Raw genomic sequence first — 27,813 nt, forward strand, 5'->3', positions numbered from 1 at the left:
GTTTGGCCCATCTGTTCCATGCTCTTGGCTGCACAGTAAGTGCATATCCTGTACATATCTCAACAGGTAAATGCAAGCACTTTTCAGTGAGCTCAGTACAGCTGTGAAGATGGTGTATCACACCAAGAGCTGCTTCTGCACAGGAGGAGAAGCTGTTCTCTGTCACCATTGCTGCTGGAGGTCCTGTGCCCTGTAGAACCCTTAGAACCACACACAGCAGGTAGAGCAGGTACAGTTCTCAATAGCATCTGCTTGATTTGAGTAGCTGGAGTATCTTCATCTTATCACTTATGCCACACTGAGCCATTGCTCTTCACTAAATGCAAGGCTCATTAATAAGTGCAGCAGCCCAGGGGATTGATGTGGTTTTGGGTTTTGTGCAGATAAACACTGGCAGAGAATGAGGTACCCAGTCAATACTGCCTGGGCTTGGGCATTTGTCTTAACAGTTACAGCACATTTTAACTTGGCATTTCATAGCACATCAATATACCTAATGCAGTGTTCTTTGCAAAAGTAGCAGTGAATCTCTGCAAAATTCTTAAGAATGGAGCTTTTCTGCCCTGTACCACAAAGAAGTTTGACCCATCAGTAATCGTGCTCTATGTCCTAAAGTAGAGGCAGCACTTTTACAGATTTTAAGAGCCATTGTTCCTTGGCAGATGCAAAGAAACTCAGAAAATTGCCATGAATGTTTTGGGGTTTTTTAAGCCATTTTTAAACCTCAGCCTTGTTCCCTTAAATCCAGTTGTGTTATCAAGCAGTGTTTCTCTCTGATCACATGAAGAATCACTCCATATCATGCTGAGGAGAGACCCTTACCCAAGATGAACTCTGGCCCATCTGCTTCAGCTCTCTGCAGGAACTCAGAGCGTGATCAGCTTATGTAGAAGGACCCTCACAGTAGACTTTGATGCCAGAGCTACAGCAGGTGCCAAACACTACTGACACACTGCAAGTACACAAAAACTTTGAGGTCAGTGACACAGACCCTGCTTAATTTGCTCTTTGTGCACTGTTGAAAGCAGAGGGATAAAAGAGCCTTGTAGTAAGTATAGATCAAGTCCCTTAATCTATCAGATGGAGTTTGGCTCCTGAAAGCAAGGCTCTAAATTCCTGAAGCAAGGTAAGGAGTGTGTAGGGATCGTTTTCTCACTATCTCTTCTAGTCTAAAACCCTAGGGTGCACTAAAGGAAAGTACCAGGAGGCAGGCTGAAAATGAAGAAGGTATTTCAGGAAGTGTTAAGAGATTTGTGGTCTTGATGGCCACAGCAGTCTAGTTTAGAAGCACTGAGTAGATGAGTTTATCAAAGAAAATCTATTAAAGGTTAATGAAGAACATTAGCTTAACATGAATTTATATTAGTGTTCTCCTGCTAATCTGCATGTACTTAATGTGCATTCATGATTGGGGCATTTCATAGAAATACAGAATGGTTTGGGTTGGAAGGGACCTTAAAGATCACCTAGTGGTCATTACCTCACGTGAAGAGATAAAAGTCCAAGACTTGCATTCAGGATTATAGATATTTTTATTGATCTTGGTCAAAACTACTGTGCATCACAGAATGGCTTGAGCTGGAAGGACCCCAGAGCTTATCATGCCACCCCCTGCCATGGGCAGGAACACCTTCCACTGTCCCAGTTGCTCCAAGCCTTGTCCAAGCTGGTCTTGGACACTTCCAGGGATCCAGGGGCAGCCACAGCTTCTCTGGGCAACCTGTGCCAGGGCCTCAGCACCCTCACAGGCAAGAAGTTCTTCCTCAGTTAATGGTTTTCAAACATCTTTTATTGAAAATTATGTTTCTCTTAATTAATTAGTTCATCAGGGGCACCTCATAACACCTTCCATAGCAGCATCTGGGGTTCAGTGACAACATCAGTTTAGCACCTCTAACAGTTAACAGAAGATAACATTTTTAGTAAATACTGTGAGATCTTCTTGAGAGATGTTTCAGTATTTCTGCAAATTTCAGGCAACCAAGTAGTACCAAACAGCAGTAGCTGCTTTTGCTCTCAAATCAGAAATGGCACACCTGGGAGGTGCTGTGGCTCTTGTCTCACTGCCCTCTTGTAATGGTAACAAGCGTGGGAGTGTCCAAATGTGCATCTCTGGTAAAAAAAGATGTCAGTAAGTGCTTCACCCAGCTGGCACCAACACAGCCTTTAGGGGGAAAAAGCCCCTTTTCTTCTGCTCTGTCCCAAGCTGTGACCCAACATGGTTATCCCTGATCAGCCTGGGCAAGGCTCATTGGAGGAGTGGGTGACTGAATGGAATTAATTAAAGGAAGGGGATAATTCTAGGGAGGGGATTAAAGCTGGTTCTACTTCCTCTATACGTGCAGTGTCTTAAGACTAAACTTATTCTGGAGCAGTTATTTTGTGTGGCAGTCTTCCAAGAGAACTGCATCTTAGCTGGTGAAATTTCTGCATTCTGCTCAGGACAAAGCTGTCTGCATGGAAGCTGTGGCCTGGTGTAAAACTGCATGTTGGTGTGCGTTATTTGGGGGAAATGTATAAACACAGGCATCATCTGGTGCCCCTGCCTGTGCTTGCTGTGCTGCTTCCAGCTCCTGGGGGCTGGCTTTGCTGCCAGGGTGGCAGAGGGAAAACAACCAGCCCTGCAGTGCTGACAGGGCTGCTGGGCAGGAGCAGTTCTGGCCTGGCCTGGCCTGTCCATAGACAGAACTGCCAGCAAAGTCTGGGTAGCAGCATCTTGGCATCTTGTTGAGGACAGTCTGTGAAACACAGAAGAACAAAGCTTTTCATTTCTCCTCCTTAGGCTATTTTGTCCTTCAGTGCTGGAAGATCACCTGGAAATGGGACAGATGTGATGCCACATTCTTTGGTATTAATCAGTTTGGCCCCATGTCCTATTTCTGCCTTTACTCCCATAAGCAGTTTGATGGAAGGGTTTGAGTCTTTAAAGAGCCAACAAGGGCTTAAATACCAGCTTAAAAACTACAGCAAGAGGTCTTTGGACAGCCAGATAGTATTGGCTTGGAAATGAGCAGCAGTGTCTCCATGGAACAAATGAAGATTCAGTTGTTTTTAATAGCAGTGCAGCATGTTCTATCTTTTCAGACTTGTTTGATTTAAATTAATGGTAGTTTAACTAGTGTTAAATTGCCCTTAAAAGCAGAAGAACATTTTGCGTGTAATCAGATGGAAGAAGGGGAGGAAGCTTCCCCACCTTTATTTATTTTTTTTCCTTCTTTTTCCTATGGAGAAGATGCACTTTGTGTGCTTCAATTTAATTCCCGGCAGGAGGTGTGGTCTGATGAAGTAGCAGAGAGCCGTCAGCTCCCGCTGCGGGTGTGACATCCTGCTGTCATTCCCTGCTACCCAGGGCTGCCCGTGCAGCAAGGGCTGGCATGTCCGGCTCCAGGAGCAGCACCGCCCCTGGCTGCCTTACATCCAGCCTGCCCTGGCTGGCCCAGGGTGTTCCAGAGGCAGGGAGACTCCTTCCCTGCTGGCTGGGACAGCTCTAGGGCTCTGAGCTCTCTGCAGCAGGAGTGGCTGTGCCAGCAGAGCGGTGCTGCCAGCGGGGCTGCACCAGGGCACGGCTTCCTTTCTCCAGCCCCGCAGCAAAGCAGGTACACGGTGACAACAGGGTTAAAATAGGGATTAAAAAACGGAATGAGAAGCAGCAGCTAAGCTGGCTGTCCTGCTCAGCTTGCTGAACTGATAAAAAATGTACTTATTTCTACAGCTAGTGTGGGGCTGCGTTAATTTACCTGCTAGTTTAGCGAGCTGCTGTTTCTCAGAAGAGCCAGGCTCTGGTGTGAGGCTGTCACTTGTGGGAGCTCAGTTGCAGTAGGAATCCTCTGAGCTGGGGTTTTTGGATTGCCATACACAGCTGTGTGCTTCCCAACCCCCTGAGGGGGGGTCCCAGTCTCTCTGCAGGGTTTGTGTGGGTGCTGCTGGCAGCCTCGCCAGAGAAATGGTTTTTCCTGCTGTGCTGGAAGTGTCAGCTTTGAACAGCTGGTGCCAGGAGAAACCCAGATCAGCTCTAGTTTGGGTCTAGCTGGAATTCATGGTCTAGCAAAATTTAATTCTGCAGCATAAAAGATCTGAAGGAACATTTAAAAAAAAAGAAAGCCAGCCTTTTAATTGAATTAAATATTAATACGGATAATGCAATCAATGCTTTATTGATTGCATTAGCCACAATAATGTTTAATTCAATAAGTCTGCAGTGCTGGATCTTTTTCTTCCCTTGTGCAGCAAGGGAATGCCATATGCTCTGCCTGGCTGAGTCCCCTAGGCTTGTTTTAGGAGAGCAGGAGATAATAGGGTTGGGAGAGGGCAAAGGAGCCAGGCTATGCTCGGGATTGAACTCCTTCATGTGCCCTCAGGTTGGCTGTGTAAAACCAGGGTCACTGGCACGGCTGGATTCAAACCAGCTACTCTTAGTGACATGCATCATTTCTAAATCCCTTTTACAAACAATATTGTTATTAATGCAGATACTGCCCCTGACCCCTGTGTGCTTTGCTTCTGGAGCCTGTGCCCAATGCAGTGCTTCATACTGCTCTCAGCAGTTGAGTCCCAGCAGCTGTGTCTGTCAGAATGGCAAGATTTTCTACCCTAAGCTCACTAACGTGCTTCTGAAGAGGTGCCAGGTTCTGGTTTTAAACCCAGCCAAGCTTGAACAATTTTATCTGTGGTTGTAGGCAGAAGGCTTTTATTAAATTAAAGTCACAGTTTTGTTTAACTGCAAAATCAGAGACAGATGTTCTCCCCAGCTCAATCCACTCGCAGTACGAGGTTTCTGGCCTCTGGTTCTTTGCTTGCTGTGTACCTGTTGCACAAGGTGTGGTAAAAACATCTAGGAAGAGCCTGGAATAAACATTTGGGGGTTTTCTGGTGATGGCTTTTAGTGGCCTCGTAGAGTGCTTGATGAAAGCAACCTTAACTCAATAAGGAGGGATGGAGGAGCTGCCTGCAGTATTAGCAGCTGCTGCAGTGCCTGGGACTCAGAAACAGCCTGTCCCTGCCTTGGCTTGGCTCTTGGAAGGTACAGATGTGATGTCGCAGCCATCAGCAGGACACCAGACTTGTCCAAGGAGCTGCTGGGTGTTTGTGCCTACCCTGCACCCTGGGACAGCATGGGGCTCTCAGGCTTTTACCCCTCTCTGTGTCCAGTGAGGAAATTCTCACCAACAGGCAGAGAAAGTGGGGGGGGAGAAAGGGATCAGGATTTGATTTGGTCTTGTTGCATTCCATCTACATTTGTCAAATCCAAGGAAAAGCCCATAACCTTGCTTTTATTTCCTCCTTGCAGGGCCCATGTGTTTCAGCAGGAAGCCTTATTAGCATGCAGGGAATCTGGGTGCAGAAAGGATGGGCACAGTGAGCTCAGCTGCAGTCAGCTGTCCATCAGGACCAGGTTTGGGCACAGTCTTATACTTTCCCTTGGTTTTGAGAGTGTGCAGTCACTTTAAGGGGGATTTGGACTCAAAGACAGACTATGAATGTAAAATGCAGTAGAAGCTCTCAAATTCACACGTAAATGAGTGAGTGATCAGGACAGTAGCTCCTGCTGGGGTTGTGGCACACTGTGATCCACCAGTTGGAAGGAGCCACAGTTCCTGAAGGCCAGACAAGGCAACAGTGGCCCTGGATCAGTCTCTGGATGGCACCACAGTGATCTGTTAAATTGTGGGTGGCACTTGCATTACAGGCATGAGCAAGTAATATTTGACCATGGTAGGTAAACACACCTGAGTGCAGCAGGGAGAGAGGCTCTAACCAGACCTGGAGATATGCTGCACAGTGCCACACATAATTAGTGCACATTGATGTAAGTATTTCAGCTGTCTTTTTGTATTATATATTCACTTCTGGTCTCATTCTTTCCCCTTTCTCTTCACATCACTGAAAGAAAAGCACTTAAGTCTTACAATTTCAAAGCAGAACACACAGCAAGTGAAGAAACCCTCAAATAAAGGCATTCGAGGCTGTTGTGTCTCTTCATTGCCACGGTCACTTTCACCTGTTCCTGCTTCACACTGTGTCCAGGCTGCTCCTGGTATTCCTTTCATCTTCAAAGAGATGATGTTAAAGATAATTTTGTACCTGCTGGAGGAGGGAAATCATTGTTTTGGTGCTGCCCAGGCCAGCACAAGAACTTGGGAAGGAACTCCTGTGTTGCACTGCCCATTAGCATTCCTGTGGCAATGGAAGAGGTTTTCTACAGGGGCTCCAAGGCTCTGCTCTTGGGATGAGCAATAAAATTCCCCTCTGCTGAAGGGCCAGCTGCAAAGCTCACTTTCTGAATCCCCCCCCTCTCCACAGCCTATTTTGCAGGGTTTCTCTGCCCAAAGCAGATGGGAGAGCTCTCTTTGATCATCCTGCACTTGTAACCATGGGTCCCTACTGTGCCCACTGCAGAATTGTAGCCTTATTCCCTGCATCAGAGCAGTGCCACACTCTGGTTCCCAGGCGTTTCCCTCTAATGCATTTTGCATTAGTAGCTAGTATTGGGAAATCTAGTACCAAAAGGTTAATGTACATCCATTAGTCCTCTTTCCTCCCTTCTTCTTTATGTGCTAGTAGAAGACAACCAATTTCATTAAATACATTAGGTCTGGAAAGGCTCTGGAAGCACTTGAAATTCTGTATGTGCAGAGCTGTGGGGCCATTAATATTGTCCTGTCTAAGCACTGTAGGTAAAGTGGGATTTGCAGATGTTGAATGATACCTTTCAGGTGTTTTCCAGCCTCCACAACCTTTCTCTTCCTCTTAAAAAGCATTGGGGTTTTTGAGACCTGCTCAGGATTACTTGCTTGGTACCTCCTCCTTCTGTGTGGTCTCTCAGCTATGGGCAGGGTAAAGGAGGAGGGATGGCAGGGAACTTGGGGTTGTTGTGTGGGCAGCTGAGCTGGCTTTGACAGCTGGACTATTCCTCCAGCTGCAGCAAGTGGTTTTCTCTCTCCTCCCCCTGAAGCCAGCATGACAATTTCTGTACCACTAATTAGAGCCAAGCTGAACCCTGTGAGTATCTCATTGCATTCTCTGACCTGCATTTTAGACAAGGTCAAGCTGTTTCACTGAAAAAAATCTATTACTCTAACGATCCCAAGTGGCAAGAGGGAGGGCTGGAGGAGGGCTGGCTATTTTTTTTTTTTTTTTTTGCCTCATGATGTGTTTATGATTTGAGGAGCTTGCCACATTCTTTAACTGAAACCTTATGTTTTAGCACAGCAGACCTTTGAAAGTCAGTAATTTGGGTGGTGGTGCTGTAATGCCTCTGTGTGCATTGGGTTTGCACAGCAAGGTTTTGGGAGCAGGAGAAGCTGCTGGAAGCCCCCACAGGAAGGAGTGGCAGAGACAGCCTGTGATGCACTGACTGCAGCCCCCACTCCCTGTTCCCCTTTGCCACTGGGAGAGAGGAGGTAGACAAAACAATTATCTCTATTGAAGACTCAGCAACACGAAGATTTTTTTAGGTGAAATACAAAGCACAGTGCATGAGCAGCTCTGGGCTGCGAGTTCAAACTTAGCAGAATCACGGCCAAAAGAAAAGAAAAAATTCCCACGGGCTTTAATTTCACTTAATGAGAAACCATTCACAGTGTTCCATTTCTGATCTATATCTTTCCATTCCTATTCTAATGGTAATTACTGTAGCAGTTTATTAACAAAGAAATCATTTGATAGCTTTCACATGATCCCATACTTCAAGTATCTAACAACCTATTGATTCGATAGCTTGGCAGCGTTCCTGATTAAGGAGCTGAAGTTTGATTTTTTTTAATCACTTTGATCGTCTCACATGCAAAGGATAATTATTTTCCTGGTTGAAACATGGGGTGGATTGCAGAAGGATGGAGTCTGCAGCATGTCCTTGTGTGGGATCTGTGCTGCACCCACAGAGAGAGGGAGCAGTGTCTGTGCTCTTACAGAGAGCTGCATTTCTGACCCCTCAGTTACTGCAGTCAGGTGTGCAAGACACCTGCAGAGAGGTAATTGCAATATTTGTCACTACGGAGTATAATTATGCTGCCCAGGGAGCTGTGGATTCCCCATCCCTGGAAGTGTCCAAGGCCAGGTTGCATGAGGCTTGGAACAGCATGGGATAGGGGAAGGTGCCCGTGGCAGGAGGCAAAACAAGACAATCTTTAAGGTCCCTTTCAACCCAAACAATTCTGTGGTGATTCTTTGATGTCTTTATGGAGGGTTTTTGTGTTTGCACCTGTGTGCCCTGCTCTGCTGAGCCTCAGGTGCTGCATGGAACAGGTTTTGCAGTGGCAGTGCATTTTGGCAGCCCTCCCTCATGCTGCAGACTCATGGCAGTGCTGGGTGATTCTCCTCCCTTGCTCTCACTTTCTGGATGGCTCCTCACTTTCTCAGGGAAGTTTCCCTGGACAGCAGTTCCCACTGGGACAGAAGGCCAGGACACTGCAGGAGCTCCTGGAGGGCTGTGTAGTTTGTGATGGGAGATTCTGCCAGAGCACACAAAAACAGAACTGTGGTCCAGCCACTGGGATGGCTGGTTTGTGTTTCCACAGGAGTGAAAAATAAGGTTGTGTTTCTGGGAGCAGTGTTTTTGAGCATTTCTAGGAGATTCTTCACAATGTTATTGGAGGCCAGTGTGGGAATTGTGTTTCTGCTGTTCGACTGGGAAGCTTGCCTAGAAAGAGGCCCAGCTAAGTGAGCAGGTAGACTTGGACCAAACACCTTTTGTCACATCATGAGCCCCTCTGAAAGGAATGAAGGGAACAAAATGGATGGAAGCAATTTGCTGGAAGTTTTCTCATACAAGTTTGGAAAGAACAGAAACATCTGACCGCCATGAGGAGAACCTGCCACCTGTGTCCTCTCAGGGCATTTTATGCACATGTCCCACATGGGTCCATGAACTGGTTGGTTAACAATTCATATACTCCTGGAACAGCATGGATTGATCATGCAATGCCCAGGTGACCCTCTATCCTGTCAGGAATAAGGTGCTGGGAGAACTTGAATTACATGTTGGTCATTTTCTCATCTCATATATCACAGACTGAAAGCTTTATGACTTCAGAGCTTACTGTATTAATTTTATGCATGAGTGCTTTATTTTTGCCATATGAGATATATCACTGGCTTACTAGAGCAAAATATCATTAGACCTGGAAAAGGATTTGGTCACTTAAACTTTGTCACCAAGGATCATTGCACACAGATTATGTAGGGCTGTACTGTGCCATTTCTCATGTGTTTATTAAGTGATTATAAATATCGAACCGAATGCCTTCAGGGGACACTTGAGATCTGTGACTGCAGTAACATTTCATTGAGAAAGGTGGCACACACACCGTGATTTGTGCCTCAGCAGGGCCCATCAAAGGGTTTGCCTGATGAGAAGGCAGAGGTCTGTTCCACCTGAAGGAGCTCTCTGCTGTTTTTAGGGATCAGTCACAGGTTGGACTCGATGGTCTCAGAGGTCCTTTCCGACCAAAACGGTTCTGTGATTCTATTATTGGACATTTTCTGACATCCTGGTGGCTGGCATCGAGGTCAGGATCCTGTGGCACCCATGCCTGAGCCCTCAAGTTCATCACATCAAAGGACTTTGGCTACTTTGGTTTCCTTCATCTCAGTTCAGAGTGTTTGAAAACACCCGAAGTGCTGAGCCTACAGTGTTTATTGTTTCAATAATAATGAATGGAATTTTTATATGAACCCATAAAATACAGCTGTTCACCCTGAACATTCAGACTCCTTCGCACAAGCCATTTACTGGCATCAGGTGATAGGACAAGGGATGATGTTTTCAAACTGACAGAGGGCAGGTTTAGATTAGAGTCAGGAAGAAATTGTTCTCTGGTGAGCCCTGGCACAGTTGCCCAAAGCTGCTGTGGCTGCCCCTGGATTCCTGGAAGTGTTCCAGGCCAGGTTGGACAGGGCTTGGAGCAACCTGAGATAGTGGGAGGTGTCCATGCCCATGGCAGGGGTAGGACTGGATGGGCTTTAAGGTCCAAGCCATTCCATTTCCCAGTCTGAAGCTGTGCAGGACCATGGCTGTCCATGCCAGAGCTCTTCCACTCCTCAATCACAAGACCAAAGAGCAGCCCCCATCTCCAGATTTTCCTTTCCATTTACTGCCAAGGCTGCCAGCAACCTGATCCCTTCAGTCAGGTTCTCCAAAGCACTGTGTTCCTCTTCAGTCACTGCAGTAGGTTTTATTTCCCACAAAAAATTAGCTTTTAAAGCATCTGCAGGAGAGCTGCTAAAGGCTGGGCCTATTCTGGAAATGGATGCTCCTTTAGGTCCCTTCTTTTCATGTAAAATTTTATATTAAGATGTTTCCTGCTGGGTAAAGCACAACCTGGAATTGTAACTGTTCTCCATTTCTGGATTTTGACTTATAACTCAGGCCCACCTTTGGCTAAGTGATCCATAGATGAAAAAAACCAAAACTGCTATCTGCCTCTTAAAAGTTAATTAATGCTTCTGTGATTCACTAATGAAAAAGACTGAGATGAGAAATAGGTGAGCAGTAAAGAGCTGCATAAATTCACCAACAAAGCTGACACAAGCCTGCAATTGTGTTCTGAGCCTGAGAACACGAAGAAATGGGGTTAAAATGATTTGTGACCAGGAGAAGGAAGAATTTCCTTCTGTTACATGACTGCATGTAACTTTTATTAGTTTGATGATGTACAGAGGGACTATTTCTCTTGGAAATGGCTTTTTGGTTAACATTTCATTTTCCTCCCCAAAGTTAGCTCTCTTGCAGTGATATGAAACACAGCTACCTGTGATTTCCTAGCCCCCAACTTTATTAATAGCACTTGTTGTCATTGCAAATGATCTATTTGAGGCCAGGTCATAAAGCTCTTGTTTTGCAGGTGAGCGAGCCCTCACTCTTTATCGTGCAGCATTTCCACAGCAGGGCAAGGATGAAAAATTGGTTAGTAAAAAAAAACAAGAACAAAACTCATAATAGGTTGCATTGATATTGGCATCACTTTCATATGAGCTGCTCCTCTTTAGGAATTTGAGTCTGTGCATTAATTTAATGTCACTGAATTGTCCTGGGTTTTGGTGTGACCTATCCCGATATTGCATTTCCAGCCTTTGTCACTTTGGTATTGCTCAGGGCATCCAAATAACACCTGGAAAGGTACCAAGGTCACTTCTACCTGCAAAATGCACAGGTTTCCAGGCTCTGAGAGGTGGTGCAGGTTACCTGGCAGTGGATTAAGATACATTTATCACCAAATAGGTATGAGAAAATCGGATGGAATGACCTCTTCCCATGGGAATAATTCCCTGTGGGGAATGCAGCTTTTAGGATCATGTCTTGGGAATGGGGAGAGATTCCTGCTCTTGTTGGTGCTGGATGTAGCATCTTCTCATGAGGCCAGTTTTTACCCCTGCATCTTCTCCAGGAGAAGGTTCTGGTCCAAATTTGTATTTGTTTGAAGAGAATATGACTCAGTTGTTTCCATGTTTCATTCTTTTCACATTTTCTAACCTGATTGATTTCTCTTTTCTCCTCATAGGTGACAGAAAGGCTGTGATGCCTCAAGGCTTCCCTCCAGCACTGGTGGCCCCTGCACATGCAGACAGCAGAATCTTTGCTATGTGTTATGTTCTACAGGTGTTTTTATTCTCAAAAGAGTGTTTTCAGTCTCAAATTTAAGGTCAAATGCCATGGTTGGGTAGCACTACTTGGAGAGCATGTCTGACAAAAGAACAGAACAAGTCTATGGTGTGGGTGGATTTCTCAAAGTCTCTCTGTGCCCTGCTCAGGCTCAGAGGTGCAACAGGCCAAGCCTGGGCAGTGACACTTCCCTTGCTGGGGTAACTTCTTCAGAGGATGCTTCAGTGGTCAGGAATTCAGGTGTGCATTCACCTGCACTTCTATTTCTATGCTGACCTAACCTGCAGGATCTTGTCTCCCATTTGGGAATTACTTATTTCTGCTCCTAACATGATTTCACATAAGAAAATTCCTGTATTTCTGCTGGAAGGCATCACACTCACTGGTAGAATACAAACACAGGGGGAGTTTTGGCCTAGGAAATGATGGCTTTGGTTTGTGATCCAGTTTCTCAAATCCAGGAGGATGCAGAGAGGTGGGACTGCAAATGGTGATTTGGTTCCTGTGCTCCAGCTGGATGGAGACCAGCCTTGGATCTTCTCAGAAGCACCCAAGAGGAGCAGGCAGGGAACTCCCATGGTCTCATTGCACTTGGCCATGATTTTAAGGATTGTCTTTCCCTAAGTGTTCCCTTGCCTGAGGCACCTACACCTCCTCCCATTTATTGTTTTCCGCTGCTGACAAAAGCAGTGGGACTTAGGATGTTTTTTAGGAGGGCTTAAATATCCCATGGAGCTTCACAGCATGATAAAAACACACTTTGTTATCCAGGCACGTCTCCATTTGCTTTCTCTTCAGGCTGGCAGGGCAGGGAGGGGCAGTGCTGTTTGTTTGGAAATGCAATTAGCCCAAGTGTGCAGGCCCACAGCCAGCCAGGAGGATAACCTTGAATCCTGGGAAAGTTAGGGGAAATTTAAAGCCATCCACAGCTCCAATGGGTCCCCACACACCCCTTTGGCTCACAGCTTCTATTCATGCCGATAAAATGCGAGAAGATTCGCAATACAATGGGAAATTGCTTCTTTGGGTATCACAGTATCTTGACTTAGAAGTGTTTTAACCTTGGCCTCATGCTTCCTGCGGGGCCTGTTTGCTGTGCTGCACAAGTGCCAACACCAGCCAGCAACTTATAGGATTTTCCATCTGAGTAAAATTAAACCCCGAAACCTTTACCATCCTCTCAATGCCAGACATGCTCTACCTGCATTAACTTGAGCTTAATGGACTGCAAAACGAGCCTTTCAGCATGTATGGGAGTGGATTATTTGCAGGAGAGCAAGTTCCTCACATTTTTATCTCTTCCCTTTCTCAAAGCTTTTGTCCTTTGGGAAAATAAAAAGAGAAAAGGCAAACACAGCCGAATTATAGGAAGAGTGTCAGGCCCTAGGAAGTCCAGCAAACTGGGCAAGGCAGAGGGTGCATCCACCAAGTCAGGTAAGTAATGAAAAGAGCAATGACCACTGCTCCCTGTCTCTTAAACCAAACTGATTTTATTAGCCAAGATCTTGGTGGCAGTGTTGGGGAAGGTACAAACACTCCAGGCTACACTTTCCAGCACACCAGCTGAACTCCTCACCCTGGCTTTATTGCAGCCTTTCCCAAAGTCCTCCAGGGAAGGACCTGAGGCTGCAAAAGACAGAGCCTGCTGCTGGTGGGATGCTCCTGTGTGCAGTGCCCACTCAGCACCTCCCTGCTGCACACGGGGCAATGGTTTGACACTGAAGGAGGGTCAGTTGACACTGGATATAAGAAAGATGGTTTTTGCAGTGAGGGTGGTCAGACCCTGAGGCTGCTCAGAGGTGGTGGCTGCCCCATCCCTAGGCCAGGTTGGATGGTGCTCTGAGCAACTTGGGCTAATGGAAGGTGTCTCTGCTCATTGCAGGGGGTTGGTTTAGATGGACTTGAAAGGTCCCTTTCGACTCAAACTATTCTGTGAATCTATGATCGTCACAGATCGTTTGGAAGGACAATTTAAAGCCTGCTGAGCCCCCTTTTTCACCTGCTTCCTTGGAGTTTTGCCCTCCAGATTCACAAGACTTTTTTTCCCCAAACTCCCTAGGCTTGGATTTGGCTGTTTCTCCAAACACAGAGCCAAGGCACTGCTGGAATACCTGAAGAGACAATCCATGAGTAACAGGATAATCCACAGGCACACTGGGAGGGAGAATGGGCTGGTGGTTTCTCTTCAAGCTTTCCTGGGTTGTCACAGTCAAGACAACAGCAGCATGGATCACTGTGTGTGTTTAATGACCAAAAGTACCTTCACTGTGTCCTTCCCAGTGCCAGATGCCTTACAGTCTAAATGAGGATCTTTAATAGTGGCATTAATTATTACTGAAATCCTGCTTTGTCCCACTGAAACAAGTCTAATAGCTCATGCCTGCTCTGCCTCTCTCCCTGTCCTTTCCCTAGATCACCATCTCCTGTATCTGATGCCAGCACCAGGAAGGCTCCTTTGCTGGCTGGTTTGGCCAGCAGCATGGGGTGATGTGCAGAAAAGGTCAGGCACAGGTCCCAGCTCCAGGGCTGCTCCATGAGCTGAGGATTGGGAAGATGCCCTGAAAATGTCAGAGAGCATCACTTGGTGCTACCATACCCACGCCCTTGCCTACTTTTGTGGGAAGCCCAGTGCCAAGGAAGTATCAGCTCACAGCTCCCAGGGATGCAGATAACTAATGGACACAATTCAATTATTAAATGCAGCTATCTCTTCACTGTGAGGGTGGTGATGCCCTGGCACAGGGTGCCCAGAGAAACTGTGGCTGCCCCTGGATCCCTGGAAGTGTCCAAGGCCAGGCTGGACAGGGCTTGGAGCGACCTGGGATAGTGGAAGGTGTCCCTGCCCATGGCAGGGGGTGGAATGGGATGATTTTTAAGGTCCCTTCCAACTCACTCCATTCCCTGATTCTATGAAATAGTGGCCTCAGGGGAGCCAGCACAGTCAGAGGAATGAGCTCCTGAGAAAGGAGGGGCTTTGTTTGTCTCTTGAGCAGCCATGGCTAAGACCCAGCTGCCTGCCCAAAAGATGAGGCCATCTCTGCAGATGGGTGCAGCCATCACCTGCCCCAGGGATGAGACCAGGCAGTGCTGGCAGGGACACCCTCTCATTCTGTGCCATCCCAAAGGAGCCTGGCTTAGCTTCTGTGTTGGGTTCTGTATTTCCTTCCAAATCCCTCGTCCATAATTATCCATTTGTCTGTGTGTGGCTGAGTGGAGTTATGAACTAGCATCTTCTGAGAGCAGAGCCCTTTTAGGTACTGGATTTAGTCATGGTAAAAAGATACTTCCTCTCAAAAAGAAAAAAAAAAAGGTAATCTGTCTGCAAATACAAATAAATCCGTATGGCATATTAGATGGCCCTTGAAAGGTTCCAACCCAAACCATTCTATGATCCTAAATATATAAATACAGGCAATTCCTTTCTGTGCCTTCCATCCCCTGTGTTTTAAAAGCTAAGCTTCCACACCACAAGGAAGGTGGATTCTTGATAAATTTTTCATTTTCTCTATTGACTTGCTGTTGCAAACCCATGTCCTTTTGCTATGTAAAGGGCATCCATTTGCCCTGTATCCACATGGGCCCTCTTTCCCCTTTAACAACCACCAAAGAGAAACACTTCACAGCTCTTGCTGTGCTGGAATCCCAGGATTTGCTCTTTGCTTTTAGCTCCAGCAGAGCTGTGGCTGGCCAGGGGTTGCTGCAGTGGCTCTGGCATCCAGGGGACAGTCACCAGGGCACTCAGCTCACTGTGTGCCACTGAAGCCATTGTATGCTGCTGCCCCAGGAGCGCTGGTAGGACGGAGAGTACCCAAAGCTGGGGATTTTCCCAGGCTTAGCCCGGTTTGGAGCATGCTTTGCATCTTCCTAGGGGAGAAAGACATTGCCCTGCTGTGCTCTGGAGCTGAGTCATTCCCCCTGGGGTTTGCAGGAAATAATTCTGTAATTATAAAACAATCTTGACTAATGGCATATTAATGAGGACAGGGATAGGTGATGCTCCTGGGATAGGCTTTCCCACTGCTAGGAGGAGGAGGAGGGAGCTATACACAGCTGCTGCATTTGGGGGGAAAAAGATAGCATCACATCAGCGAGGTTTGGCTGTAAGAACCCTAAGAGGAAGGACTTTTCCTGACTTTTTCTGACTCTGGGTGTGTTTCTTCTGCAAAATCCACCGTTGCTCCTGCTGAAGGTGTTGCCTCTGAGCTGTCCATTCTCTGCTCTTTTGCTCCAGTTCAAGTCCTGGCTCCCTCTTCTAGCCACATCTGCTAGGCTGTACCATTTCTATCTCCCCTCATTTTTCCAGCCCACCAGCTCTACCTTCCCCTGCTTCCTGCCTTACCGAGCCCCCTGCTCTTCTTCACCCCTCAGCACATTCCCTCACCTTTATCCACCTTCTCTTCTCCATCTCCCACAAAGCCCCGTTGTATTTTCGAGAGAGTCAGCGTGGGGGCACAGGGAGGATGGTGCCCACAGGGGAGGTTGTGCTCCCCCATCTGATAACATATGTACCAGGCACCTTTCCCTTCAGCTGGCAGCCTCTGGAAGCCCAAGATGAACCTTTCAACAAGATTAAAGAGATGGTATTAATTGCTATCGATCACAGGTCAACAAATTAAATTGCATCTGCAACTGCATCTCTGAAAGGTCTAAATGAGAAGAGTAGTTAATGGGTCTGGCTGGCCCAGAGCTGTGATTAATTAAAGAAAGAAATGAACTACAACATTAAAAAAAAAAAAAAAAAAAAAAGCGGAAGGAGATTGGGATGAGGATGAAATTCTGTGGTGTATGTGGAGAGTGCCTGATGGGATTTCAGTTCTGGATCCATCCTGGCCTGAGAGAGGCTGATGGCAAAGGAGTGGTGGTGATGATTTTTGGGGCTACTGGCACCCCCAGAGCTGTGGAGACACTGCCCACCTGTGACTGGCAACTCTTCCACATAAACACTGGAAGTTTTCCTAGAAAATGATCGGTGCCCTTCACTTCTCCCTGTGGTCCCACACCTTGTCCCACTGACGCCCTGGTGCTTGGGAGCTGTGGGATCCCTCAGTGTGTCTGACACTGCTGGATTTGGGGCAATCAGATTCCCTTCTACAGTCTGAGCCATGGATACCTTGCAGACACATCCATGATGGGATCTGCAGGAATTTCCCTCATGTGACCCAGAGCAGGCTCCAGCTCCCTGTGAGGGATCCTTGGGGTCAATCCCCCTCCATCTGCCCTCTTTTTGCCGATTTTTTTTCACGGTGCTGTGAAAGAGTGAAGGGCAAAATCCTGAGCGTTCCCATGTTCCTTAGCAATCCCCTGCTCTTCCTATTCCACTCCAGCACTGCAGCATCCCACTGGCAGCTGGGAGAAAAGTACTCCTGGGTGGGAAGAAGGGTGCTACTGTGACTCCTTGGGAAATAATGAAGTAGCACAGCATGGAATGGAGATGGTGCTTAATTAATAACAAAGAAAATAATAATATGTGGCACGTATAGTGCTCTACTTGTTCCAAGCACTGTACAAACATTAACTACAGTAATTAAGCTGTAATTAATTAGAGTAACTACTAATCAGTGTAAATAATGATGCATCTGGAGGTACCAAAAGGAGTTTGTGAACTGAAAGCAAATTTCCATGTTCAGGAAATGGCATCAAATATAAAATGGCAGCAGTAAAAGTAATAAAAAAGCAGATGGAGGTTAAAGGGAGAGGCTGGGAGCCCTGTTGGTCCATGGCAGCTCCACTAACAGGAATCCTGGTTTGGCAAAGGAAAACTGAGTTATTCCCTGAGTAACCCATCCCATCCATGGGATCCTCATGGCTACTTCCAGGCTGCAGGCCTGCTCTTGCCACCCCAGCTGCACTCACCAACACTGTGAAGGGACAGGAACTGGAGCAAGGGATGAGATGGGGAATTGGGAGCTTGAGGGGCTGATGATCAGCAGAGTAAAATACACCACAAATGTATAATTTTGGGGTTTTTTTGCTGGTTCACACACTTTATATTTAACAAAATAATTTTTTAATAATATAGTCTTTTACACATCAAATATTGTTTCTAGGACCCCCTCCCTCCCATTTGTACAGATTTTTTTTTTTCTCACTAGTTTCAGGCACGCTATTGTTTGAAAGTTTTGAAACTGGATAGTCATTGACAGGCAACAGCTTACAAAGAAATGTGGTGATGACGTCTCCAATGGTACCAGCTCAGCCTGCAGGGAGCCAGTGCCCAGCCACAGGACAGCAGCCTCTGTGCTAAGTGCTCCTCCCACCCCTGCCCTCCAGGAAAACTCCAAAATGGGGAAGAAATAAAAGTATCATGGCAATAGTGTGGATAAACCGAGCCTGATGTGCTGATCTGCTTCAGTGAGGATGCTGTGGGGAGGATTTGCTGCTGTCACTGTTGAGAGCAGGTGTTGGACTGGAGTCTGAACTCTGAACAAAGCAAGCACCACCACCCCTATGGCATTGACCAAAAAGCAGGGCACCAAGTGATGGGAAGGGCCCCTGTGCTCACCTGGGCAGGCAGGGCAGGGGGATGACATTGGTGGCTGTTCTTTCACAGGATCACCTGGAAGCTGCAGCCTGAGAAAGCAGGAGGTGCCACTGCTGGAAATGGGGAGCCTGGGCTGCTGGGGACCTCTGCTCCTGGCAGGCAGGCACAGAAAGCAGCTGCTTAAAGAGAGAGAGCCCTCACAGGAGCCCAGCCCTGCTGCACCACAGCTTGCTTTATCCCAGCAGTGTGGATACTCCCAGGAGAGCCCGGGCAGCACCCTCCCACCGTAGCAAAGGGTCTTACCTGCCAGCTGAGCCAGTTTAGTGCTGCCACAGCCATGGGGCATTCCTGCAAACCTCCAGAGTGGGGTGATCCCATATTTGAACTGTGACCTGCTGTCGCTGAAGGCAATGAAACACTGCCCTTGGCTCCAGCGACAGCAGCCTTGGGATAGGACAAGGCAGGTGAGCACACGCTCAGCCTGGGAACCAGGGACACGTGGGGCCCCTTCCCTCTGCTCCACCACTGATACCCCAGCCAGGAATGACACACAGACAAGCCAGGTGAGATGTTGTTTTCATGGAGCACCTCCTGGTTGGCTGCCCCAGCCTGCCCATGCAGCTGCTGTGGGCCCTGCTCCCATCAAGGTCACATGGACTGTGTAGGTGTCTTCGACTTTATTGTCCCCACTCAGTGGAGAAAGTGCAACACAGATACAGCTTTGTGTCTCGGCTGTCTGGTCTATACCTGTGCATCTACCCCAGTCCTGCTGCAGGTTACATTCCAGTTGGGTTTTTTTTTTCCAGCTCCCCCATCCCTTTGAATTTCTACCTCCCTCCTGTCCTTAGTGCCACCTGCGCTTACAGACACAATAAAAATTCTCCATCTATTGCTCCACTCATAGCTGTATTGTCCCGATGATCCAGCTTAGGAAGAGACTTAAAAAAAAAAAAAAAAAAGAATCACAATAGCAAAAAACCTTCAAATAAATAAATGTGAAAACCCCCCCTGATCCACACTGTAGAAAGTGAGAGCAGTGAGTGGATCAGTGCCTCGGAGGCATCGCCAGGCCAGGGACGTGCGTGGGCTCTTCTCCTCCTGTCCCCCCAGTCCGAGCACTGGTGATTCCCACAGCAGAGCAGACACCTGGGCACCAGGCACAGGGGGTGTGCAGTGGGACAGGAGCTGCAGGGGGAGACCCTTCCCCACAGGTCCTGATCTCTGCTGGGTGGCAGCCTCGCAGGCCTTGCTGGTGGGAGGTTGGACTCAGGGGCAGCATCGGAGCCGTTCCTTCGTCACCATCATCACCATCACCATGAGCTGCTGGCCAGGGGAGCTGCTACAGAGCCTGCTTGCCCTGGCACTCACGCTTGGAGCACTGTGCTGGCTTCCACCAGTCCCCGTTGTGGCAGTGGCAGATGTTGCAGTCGTCCACCTTCACCTCGATGCCCGCGGGAATTATCGTGGTGCCCGCAAAGCAGTTGGGACCTGTGGAAACACAGGGAGGGGGAACAGGATAAACTCTCTGTGTTTGGATTGGGGGAGCAGCTCTGCTCTCAGCCTGCCACAGGCAGGGACCCAGCACCAGCCCCTTGCCCTGCTCTGGCCATGCCACCAAAATCTGCAGCAGTGCTCCCACCCTGCTCAGTGCTGAGCCTTGGACCCACAGCAATCCCTTCTCTCATTTTTGGTTGCCCTCAGGCATTAAAGGGAAAAAAAAAAAGCCTTGAAGCTTTCTCCTCTGTTTCTGCACCCAGCCCCTAGAGCAAATGGCACTGGCACTCAGCTTCTTCTACTCTAATTTAGTATCTTTTTCTCCTTAAATTTTGGCTGCAGGATGGACAAGGCCGTAAGGACAAGCATGAGGGCACAGCCCAGCCTTCCCTGCTCCCGCCTGGTGAGCCTGCAGGGAGCTGCAGGGACCAGAGCCAATCTATCTCCTGGGGCCATTGGCAGCCATGCTCCACCACCAGGTAACCTCAAAGACCCCACCAGCTTGGAACTATTAACCAAAAATTATTTATTGCATCACCTCTCAAATAAGCTTTCTGAAAAAATCAGGGTATTTTTCCTCAACGGCAATTCCTTTAATATGCTTATTATTACTTTGGGTCTTTTTTTTTTCCCTTCTTTATTACACAGTATCAAAGCTGATCAGCAAGTCAGCAAGGATCTTATTTCCCAGTCACAGAATGGTTGGGTTGGAAAGAGATCTTAAAGCCCTTTCCTGCTCCTCAAAAGCCCCACAAGTATCCACTGCCCATCTGTCTCCCTGCAAGCTCTCTCCTCTTCCCCTGTTATTCCTTCACTGCTTAGCACCAGGAATTAACGTCAGAGCCAGCAGCACACACAGAAAATTCAATGAAGTCACACTGGTGGCATTGGGGAAGCATAAAAACATTTGAAAAGTGTTTTGTGGCTCGAGTGCTGCTCTGAAATGTCACCCCTTGCCTGGCCACCGGTTTTAATCTGTGCCTCCAGTGCATGAGGTGCATTCCAAAGGTGAGAGTGTGTAGAGACATGGAATCATGGGCAAGTTGTTCCTTAAGTATCAGGCCTAAGGCTGGGAAAGGGAAACAGGGTCCCTTAAGAGGCTGGAACCAGGCTGAGCTGTAGGCAGCCCAGTGCCAGGGTCCCATGTTTTACAGTCTCAGAGAGCTATTCATGAGTGCCCTGACTTCAGTAAGGTGCTCCTCAGACAATTCAGTGTGCCTGATTGTTACCTGTGTTTCAACACCCTCCTGCCTTCATTACACGCCCCTTCAAACACAACATTTCACATCCATCTTCATCAGGCCACAACAGAAGGGCTGGAGAAAGATACCTTGGGTGGTGAATTTGGGGTGACAAGCTGTACCCCGGGGCTGCTGCTGCTCCATGGGCAGGGCCTGGGGAGGAAGGCTGTGGCACTGGGAAGGTCGGTGTTGCTTTGTTCTGCCTCCTCCTTGGCCCAGCCAGCACATGAATTCCATCAGCATTCCAGGAAGAAGGACCTTTGTTTTACTCTAAACAAGGAGATTCCACTGCCCTCGCTGAGCCAGAGCAGAGGTGACACAGGGCTCTGGCAGTGCAGGAGCCCTGTGAGCAGGGATGTTTTCAGGCTGCTGTGAGCTGGGCTTGGAGCTGGACAAGCTCCCAAGAGCCCCTCCAACCTCAGCCATTACAAACTGCAAAGAACTTTAAAGCCAGGAGCTTGAGCAGAACAGCCAAACTCTACATATGCACACATGGTATCTGTGTTTTTCCTTGCAGGCCTGAGGTAAAAAAAGTCATGAGCTGAAGATTTCCCAAATTGACATCTGTCTAGAAGACACCATCCTGGCTGGAAATGCTGTGATTCCAACTGTGGTATCTCTCTGGCAGCCCACTGAAATTGTCACACTTTCCCAGAGCCTTCGAGTCCCTGTGCTGGCTGTGCCACTGCCTGTGCTCTTCATCACTGGTTTAATTCTCTGTTCCTTAGATCCCGGTGGGTGGGGGTGTGTTATGACTCAGCCAGGGCATCGCTGTCAGGTCATTTGCTGCTGTTAAATGCCCAGGGGTTCAAATGCCATGAAAATTCCAATAACTGCAGCTAGCTGTATTGGAAGTTGAAATAAATGCCTGGCATGGCACAGTGGGATGCTGCCTGTCGATGTCTGGGATGCCCAGGGTGAGCAGCCTCCACACAACAGCCTGCTCTGCACTCCCAGAGCAAAAAAATCTCCTTTTCCTTGTAATGTAAACAAAAAGCTTCCTCTGGAGATTAAGGGTGGCAAGGAAAGGGGAAGATCATCTTTCCTCTTGTTGCCTTGCCTGTTAAGCACCTTGTCTGAGAGGCCAGTGCTGCCTCAACACAACTCCAGACATAACTTTGGATTTACAGCACTGCCAGCCCATTCTGGGGGCTGGGAACAGGTGGGAGGCTGGCAGTGAGGGAGCCAGCAGGTCTGCTCGCTCACAGGGGAGTCAGCTTTGCTCCCAGACAGGCTTTGGGACCCAACACCTCTCTCATGGAACTTTGGCACCCCAGAGGTGCAGGGATCAAGGGTCACAGCACTGGGACTGACTGATGGGGTGCTGCCAACTGGGCAAAAGCTTCTTTTTCCTTCATCCTGATTATCTGTCCATTCCTTGGCTGCCCTTCCTCCTCCCAGCATCCCCAGGTCTCTTCTCCCTCCTGAGTTTCCCCAGGAAATAAAATAATCAGTAAATACCCTTTATTAATGCCCCAGGACAGGGAGGGGCAAAAAGCAGACACTGAGGAAAAGAGGAGATGGATGAGGGGGATTTGCTGAAAGCATCACCTGTGTCTCTGAGGTCCCCATTGGAGAGGAGCTCCCTTATTCTGGGGACAGCAGGACAGCCACGTCCCTGCCCTGGCCAAGGACACGGGGCAACTCTGCAAATCTGTAATTAAATATTAATGATCTGCCCCTCTGTTGAGCCTGGAAGGGCCTGGCAAGCATCTCTGTATCTAAGAGAAAATGCTTGGGATACTCTGCCTGCCCCAAAGGGGCTGGGTAAGGCGAAGGGGGAAAATGTGTTGTGTTGGATAAATCACAGGGACTGCCAGCCCTCACTGGAGCAGCACCAAGCATCCCTGGGCTCACCAGGGTCACCTGGGCACACCCAAGGAAGGAGCTGAACTGAGGGGAAAATCACAGCAATTGGGTTTGTCTTCTTTCTTCTTGGATTTTAGCAAAATGGAGGCAAACATGACCTGGGGCTCTACTGACATCTGCCTTCCTGTGGGATCTTCTGCCTCTCTCCTGACAAACTTTAGTACTTTTAATTTGGGCCAACACTGCCACTGCTCTGGGCCTTTTCTTTCCCAGCACTCTCTCAAAATAGCCCCCTCTGCATTGCCTGAGTGAAATGGTTTCTTTTGCTCACCACAGTGAGCTGGACAGAGCTTTATTGCATCCTCTCTCTCCCACTGCTATCCCCATCCATACAGAAACACGGATTTCTAACAGAAGGCATAATTTCCACACTGCATTTGTGATCATTCAACTTAAATTCCCGTTGCCTGAAATCCACTTTTCTAGCACAATCACTATCAGCCAGCCTCTCCCCTTCTGCTTTTTTTTAATTTCCTCATTTAAATTTCTCCCACCTTCACATTGGAAAACTGGATCCTGTTTGTCCAAACTTGGATGCAGTGAGCATCACACCCCCAGTGAAAGCACCAGAAAAAGGCACTCAGAGAGGGACCCTGCACTGCTGGAATTCAGGTGAAAATATGCTCCAGCCAAGTAGCATTTTCTGTGCACAAGTCACCATGGAGTTTTCCAGAAACTTTGGGATTTATAGAGCTGGCAGCTACTGGTGGAGACAGCCTCCAGCACCTGGGCATCTTCCTGGCTGTGCCATGTGCCTTGGAGGGGCTGCTGCCCCTAAAGCCACAACCAGAGCACAGCAAGAAATCAAGTCCTATTTTTTCTTTTTTTTTTCTTTTTTTTTTTTTTTCTCAGCAGCAGAGCTCACCAGACTCTTTTAAATTCTCTGATTTTCTTTTTCTCTCCCAACATTTCAAAAGCTCAGGGCCTCAACCCACTGCTGAGGACCAGCCTGAGCTTTTCCCACCATGGCTGCTTGGAGGAACTGGATGAGACCACGGCCTGCCAAATCAATGCCAAAACAAACCCCCAAAGAATATCACAGAACAGCAGTATGGGGTTTTTAATTACTATTCAAAGGAAGAAGCTGCTCAGAAATATTTGATGACATGTCAAGAATATCAGGTTACTTATGATAATAGCAGCAGGAACAAGAAGCTGCTTTGGGCAAGGGCTGTCATCCTGCTCTCAGTAAAAGCATCTTAAACCACGACTGTGATGATAACAGGACACTAATCACCCTTTTTCCTTGCTCAGGGAGACTGATGGGAGAAGTTTGCTGCTCCCATAGACAGTGTAATAGTGAGATTTGCTTTGCTTAACATAGTTAATACTCATAAAAGCCTGCAGCACTCCAGGCTGTTTGCTAGAACAGCTGTGAAGATTTTTATGGAGATGTATTAGGGACATTCAGATGCCGGTTTGATGGGAGAGATGTTAAAAAATTGTATTTGGTTTGTTGTTTGGGGAGAATGATGGAAAATTCTGCAACCATCTGTTGAAGATCAGGTACTTGGGTGTTGACCCTGCTCCACTGCACCCGTGTTCCAGAAGGAATTCGGGGGCCAGGCCCTCTCCAACACCATGAGCTGATGCCCTGGAGCCACTCGGTGCTGAACAGCAGCGTCCCCCCAGCTCCCTGTGACTCCTCAGATGGGTTTTACTGAACTCAGCAGCTCTGCCCGTGGCTTTCAACAGCTCTGAATTTAGCTTTGTGTGTGCAGAGAAGCAATAAAAGGAAATCAAATGTTAATCAAACAGCAAGCACGGATCACTTCAGGCCAACTGTGATATTCAGATGTGCCCTGAATAGCATCTTGCCCCAGACAAAGCTCATCATCTCCACCAGAACTTCTCATTCTGCAACCTCTGATTCCAGCAAGAGTGGTACTTTCCCCTCAGTAAAATATGTCTCCTGCCACTTCTTTGAGAGCCTCCCCATCCCTTTAGGAAATATTAAAGCTGACTCCAGGAGAATTTAGCTTATTCAGTCAATGGATTCCATCAAGCAGAGAGGTGCTGATGGCTAGGCTTATCTGCCTAGTTAAGACAGCTGCTAAATAGCAGCTCAATTCAGCAGCCATCCCTCAGGCTCCCAAGTGGTGTGCCCCACAACTGAAGTTGCAAGGGATGAGTGGAAAACTGTGGTGTTTCCTGACAGTATTTAGGCATGGATACATCCTGAAACATCCCCTGGATGCTCACTCAGCTGAATGAGGCTCAAAGACTTTGCTTTTGGAGCTTGACCATGAACACAACTGGGCATGGGGATTTGCTGCTGGCAGTGTGTTCTGGCCTGGGGAAGATGTTGAGCATGGCCAAGTGTCTTCCCAGTGGGAAGGCAGATTTCCCTCTGCATGTCTCCACAGAACAGGCCTCTCCCAGGCTTCACCATGACCATCCCATACCACGAGCCATGCAGTCTACAGCACTGGTATCAGGTGCTGAAACATCCTCTTGCAGAGCAGTGACCAAATGAGGATGACACATGGAATCCACACAAGGATACTCGTGGATCCCCAACAGAAAAAGAGGAAAACCTCAGCAGAATCCCCAGGCTCTGTCACAAGAGCAAGAAATTGCCTGTGCCTGCATCTGGGACTTTTTCCATGTCTGGGCTGAACTCTGTGCTGAGAAGGGAAGGAAAACGAGCATCTTGTTTTTAATGATGGCCTCTGTTTCTGGAGGTTAACACTGCTCCTCTCTGCTGATCCTGCAGGATCTTTTCAAATGTTCATTTAGCTCTGCCAATGCTATTTATGTGATCACTTCAGATTGCAAGGAAAGAGCTCAATTTGTGGCTTTAATTAAGGAGCTGGGGAGGGAAGAAGTCTTGTTTTCACTGCCTGGTATGGAGAGTGCCAGCCCCCCTCTCTCTGGGGGAAGGAGGAGCCAGCGGGTGAAGCCAGAGGTGAAACATCAGGAAATCAGCCGGTGATACTGAGCTTTGCCGTGCTGAAAATTAAATTTGGCACTGCTCTGCAGGGGCAGCTAAAAACCCCACCCAAAGAGACCAACCCTGGAGCTTTCTTGTGTTAGAAGGAGGCCAGAGCTGGAGATCCTGGCTTGAAGCACAGCTGAAGCCTGAGGATGCATTGGGAATGGGGCTGCCATGATCCCAGGATGTGGGACAGTGAGTTCACACCCCACTAATGCCCAGCTCTGATCCCTGTTTGCCACTTCTCAGTGGTGGCAGGAGGGACAGCACTGTGCAGTGGCTCTGCCTGCAGGTGATGTCCCTGTCCTCCAGGCTACAGAGGACACAGCTCCTCCCAGTACAAACACCAGGGGAAAAGAACCCCCTGGGCTCCAAAGTCCATCATCACCCAAGCACCCAACCTGCACAGAGACTCCTGCAGGGCTGGAAATGAGACTGCTTCAGGTCAGTGTCCCCATCCTGATCACCATCAAGTCTGGAAGCTGCTTCTCAGCCTGCTCACGCTCTCAGGCAGCACTGAGCTCTCCTGTGATGCACAGACTGCATCAATGCATCATCTGCCCCCTCAGTAAAATCTGTATGCTGCTCCATTTTCAGGAGGAAAACTAAGAACTGAATCAACCCATGCCAGCCTGAGTGCCACAAATTAAACCTCCCTCCAGTGGGCCAGTGATGGCTGCAGAACCCTTCCAACTCCCTGCCATTCAAAAGCTCAGGAATCCCTCTGTTCCCATTTTTTGGAATGCTGTTGATATTTTAAAATACATAAGGAAAGTCTTGGCCTCAGTCAGTTTAACCCCTTCCCCCTTGTCCTGTCACTCTGTGGCTCCCAGCTGTGGTAACAAGTGTCTCCTCCTTGAGGTGACCCCACAATGAAAGGGTTCACTCTGCCACCCTGTCCAGCCACAGAGACGGCACCTCCAATAAATGCCCTCAGTTTCACTCTGTTCTGTAAAATGTTGCAAAATCAGAGCCTTTTCTCTTTTCATTTGTGGATAAACCCTGCTGGCTCTGGCTAACAGCTCCTGGAGTCATCTGGTGGTACCTTCTAGACATCCATGAGCTTTCAATTGTGTGCACCACTGCCCCGAAGAATTACTGTCCTCTGAAGCTTATCTGCAGCTCTTTTCCATCCTTCCTGCATTTTTCACTGCTCACAAGACAATGTTAACAGCCCTTCTCAAGTACTGCCTATTTACAGGAGAGATTTTTCCAGCCATAATTCACATTACTGGGCGCCTGAAGATGCCTAAAAGTTATTTAATCTCTGCATTAAAATGTATATATATCTGCAGTATCCTTGTCCAAATTAAATCCAAGTTGCTCACTCCAAGCCAGCCCTCCATCATTAGAGGGAATGCATTAAGAAAGGTGAAGGGTAGGTGAAAAGCTCAATTCAGGACAATGGGAGCTGTTCCACTAACTTTTGCCAGCTATGCAGCCACACAATAAATAAAATATAACACAGAAGCAGCTCCCAGCCAGCCCAGCAGGACAGGGACCTCCTGGTGGCCCCACATCCCCTCCTGGCTCTCCACACACCAAGGGGGTCACATCATCCAGGCTTTGCTCAGACAATCCCAAGTATTTTCTGCCTTGGAGTATAATGAATGCAGGGGCCCCACTTGAGTTCCCTAAATTGTGAGCTGGCACCTGTGACAGAGACTGATTTCGGCCTCGCTGCTTTGCACTGTAGTTAGAAAAATACTGATGGCTCGTTATCCGTCTTAATCAGCAGCAGCAAACAAATGAGGGACAGGGAGACATCCAGAAGGGAATACTCCACATTACTCCTCCTTATTGATAGCACAGTTACTTAATTTGATGTGGAGACGTAACTTCAGGCATCACTAAATACTGGAGCAGGGACGTTTTGGTGCAGGGAAGATCTATGGGTGCAATTTAAAAGCCGTCTGTTTGGGAGCGGTGACATCCATGGGTGCCAATACTGATCCCAGCTCCGTGGGCAGGCTGGACACCATCCCTCACCAAGACAAATGGTGACACTGTCCCTTCCACAGCTAAAATGCACCAGCTGAAAATGGGGGAGCCCCACTGCACTCTTCATCTGCTGTGCTTGTGGGATGAGCTGGACAACAGGAGAGCAAGCCCAAGACTGAGCATGGAATCCCAGAATGGTTCAGGTTGGAAAAAGCTCATCCACCTCCACCCTCTGCCATGGGCAGGGATACCT

The 27,813-nt window shown here is 48.0% G+C and overlaps 1 protein-coding gene across 4 annotated transcripts in view; it reads right to left on the bottom strand.

The window, feature by feature from the left end:
• Window positions 1-18,742: 18,742 nt before the first annotated feature.
• Window positions 18,743-27,813, bottom strand: part of VWC2L (von Willebrand factor C domain containing 2 like) — a 43,727-nt gene continuing 34,656 nt past the window's right edge. For all 4 annotated transcript variants that reach the window (XM_014882011.2, XM_088167653.1, XM_088167651.1 and 1 more), the window contains exon 4: window positions 18,743-19,568. In XM_014882011.2, the coding sequence (XP_014737497.1) occupies window positions 19,420-19,568 (149 nt within the window). In that variant the 3' untranslated portion in view covers window positions 18,743-19,419. The remainder of the gene's footprint in view (window positions 19,569-27,813) is intronic.

This window comes from Sturnus vulgaris, chromosome 7 (genome assembly GCF_052056855.1).
Source record: "Sturnus vulgaris isolate bStuVul1 chromosome 7, bStuVul1.hap1, whole genome shotgun sequence".
NCBI lineage: Eukaryota > Metazoa > Chordata > Aves > Passeriformes > Sturnidae > Sturnus > Sturnus vulgaris.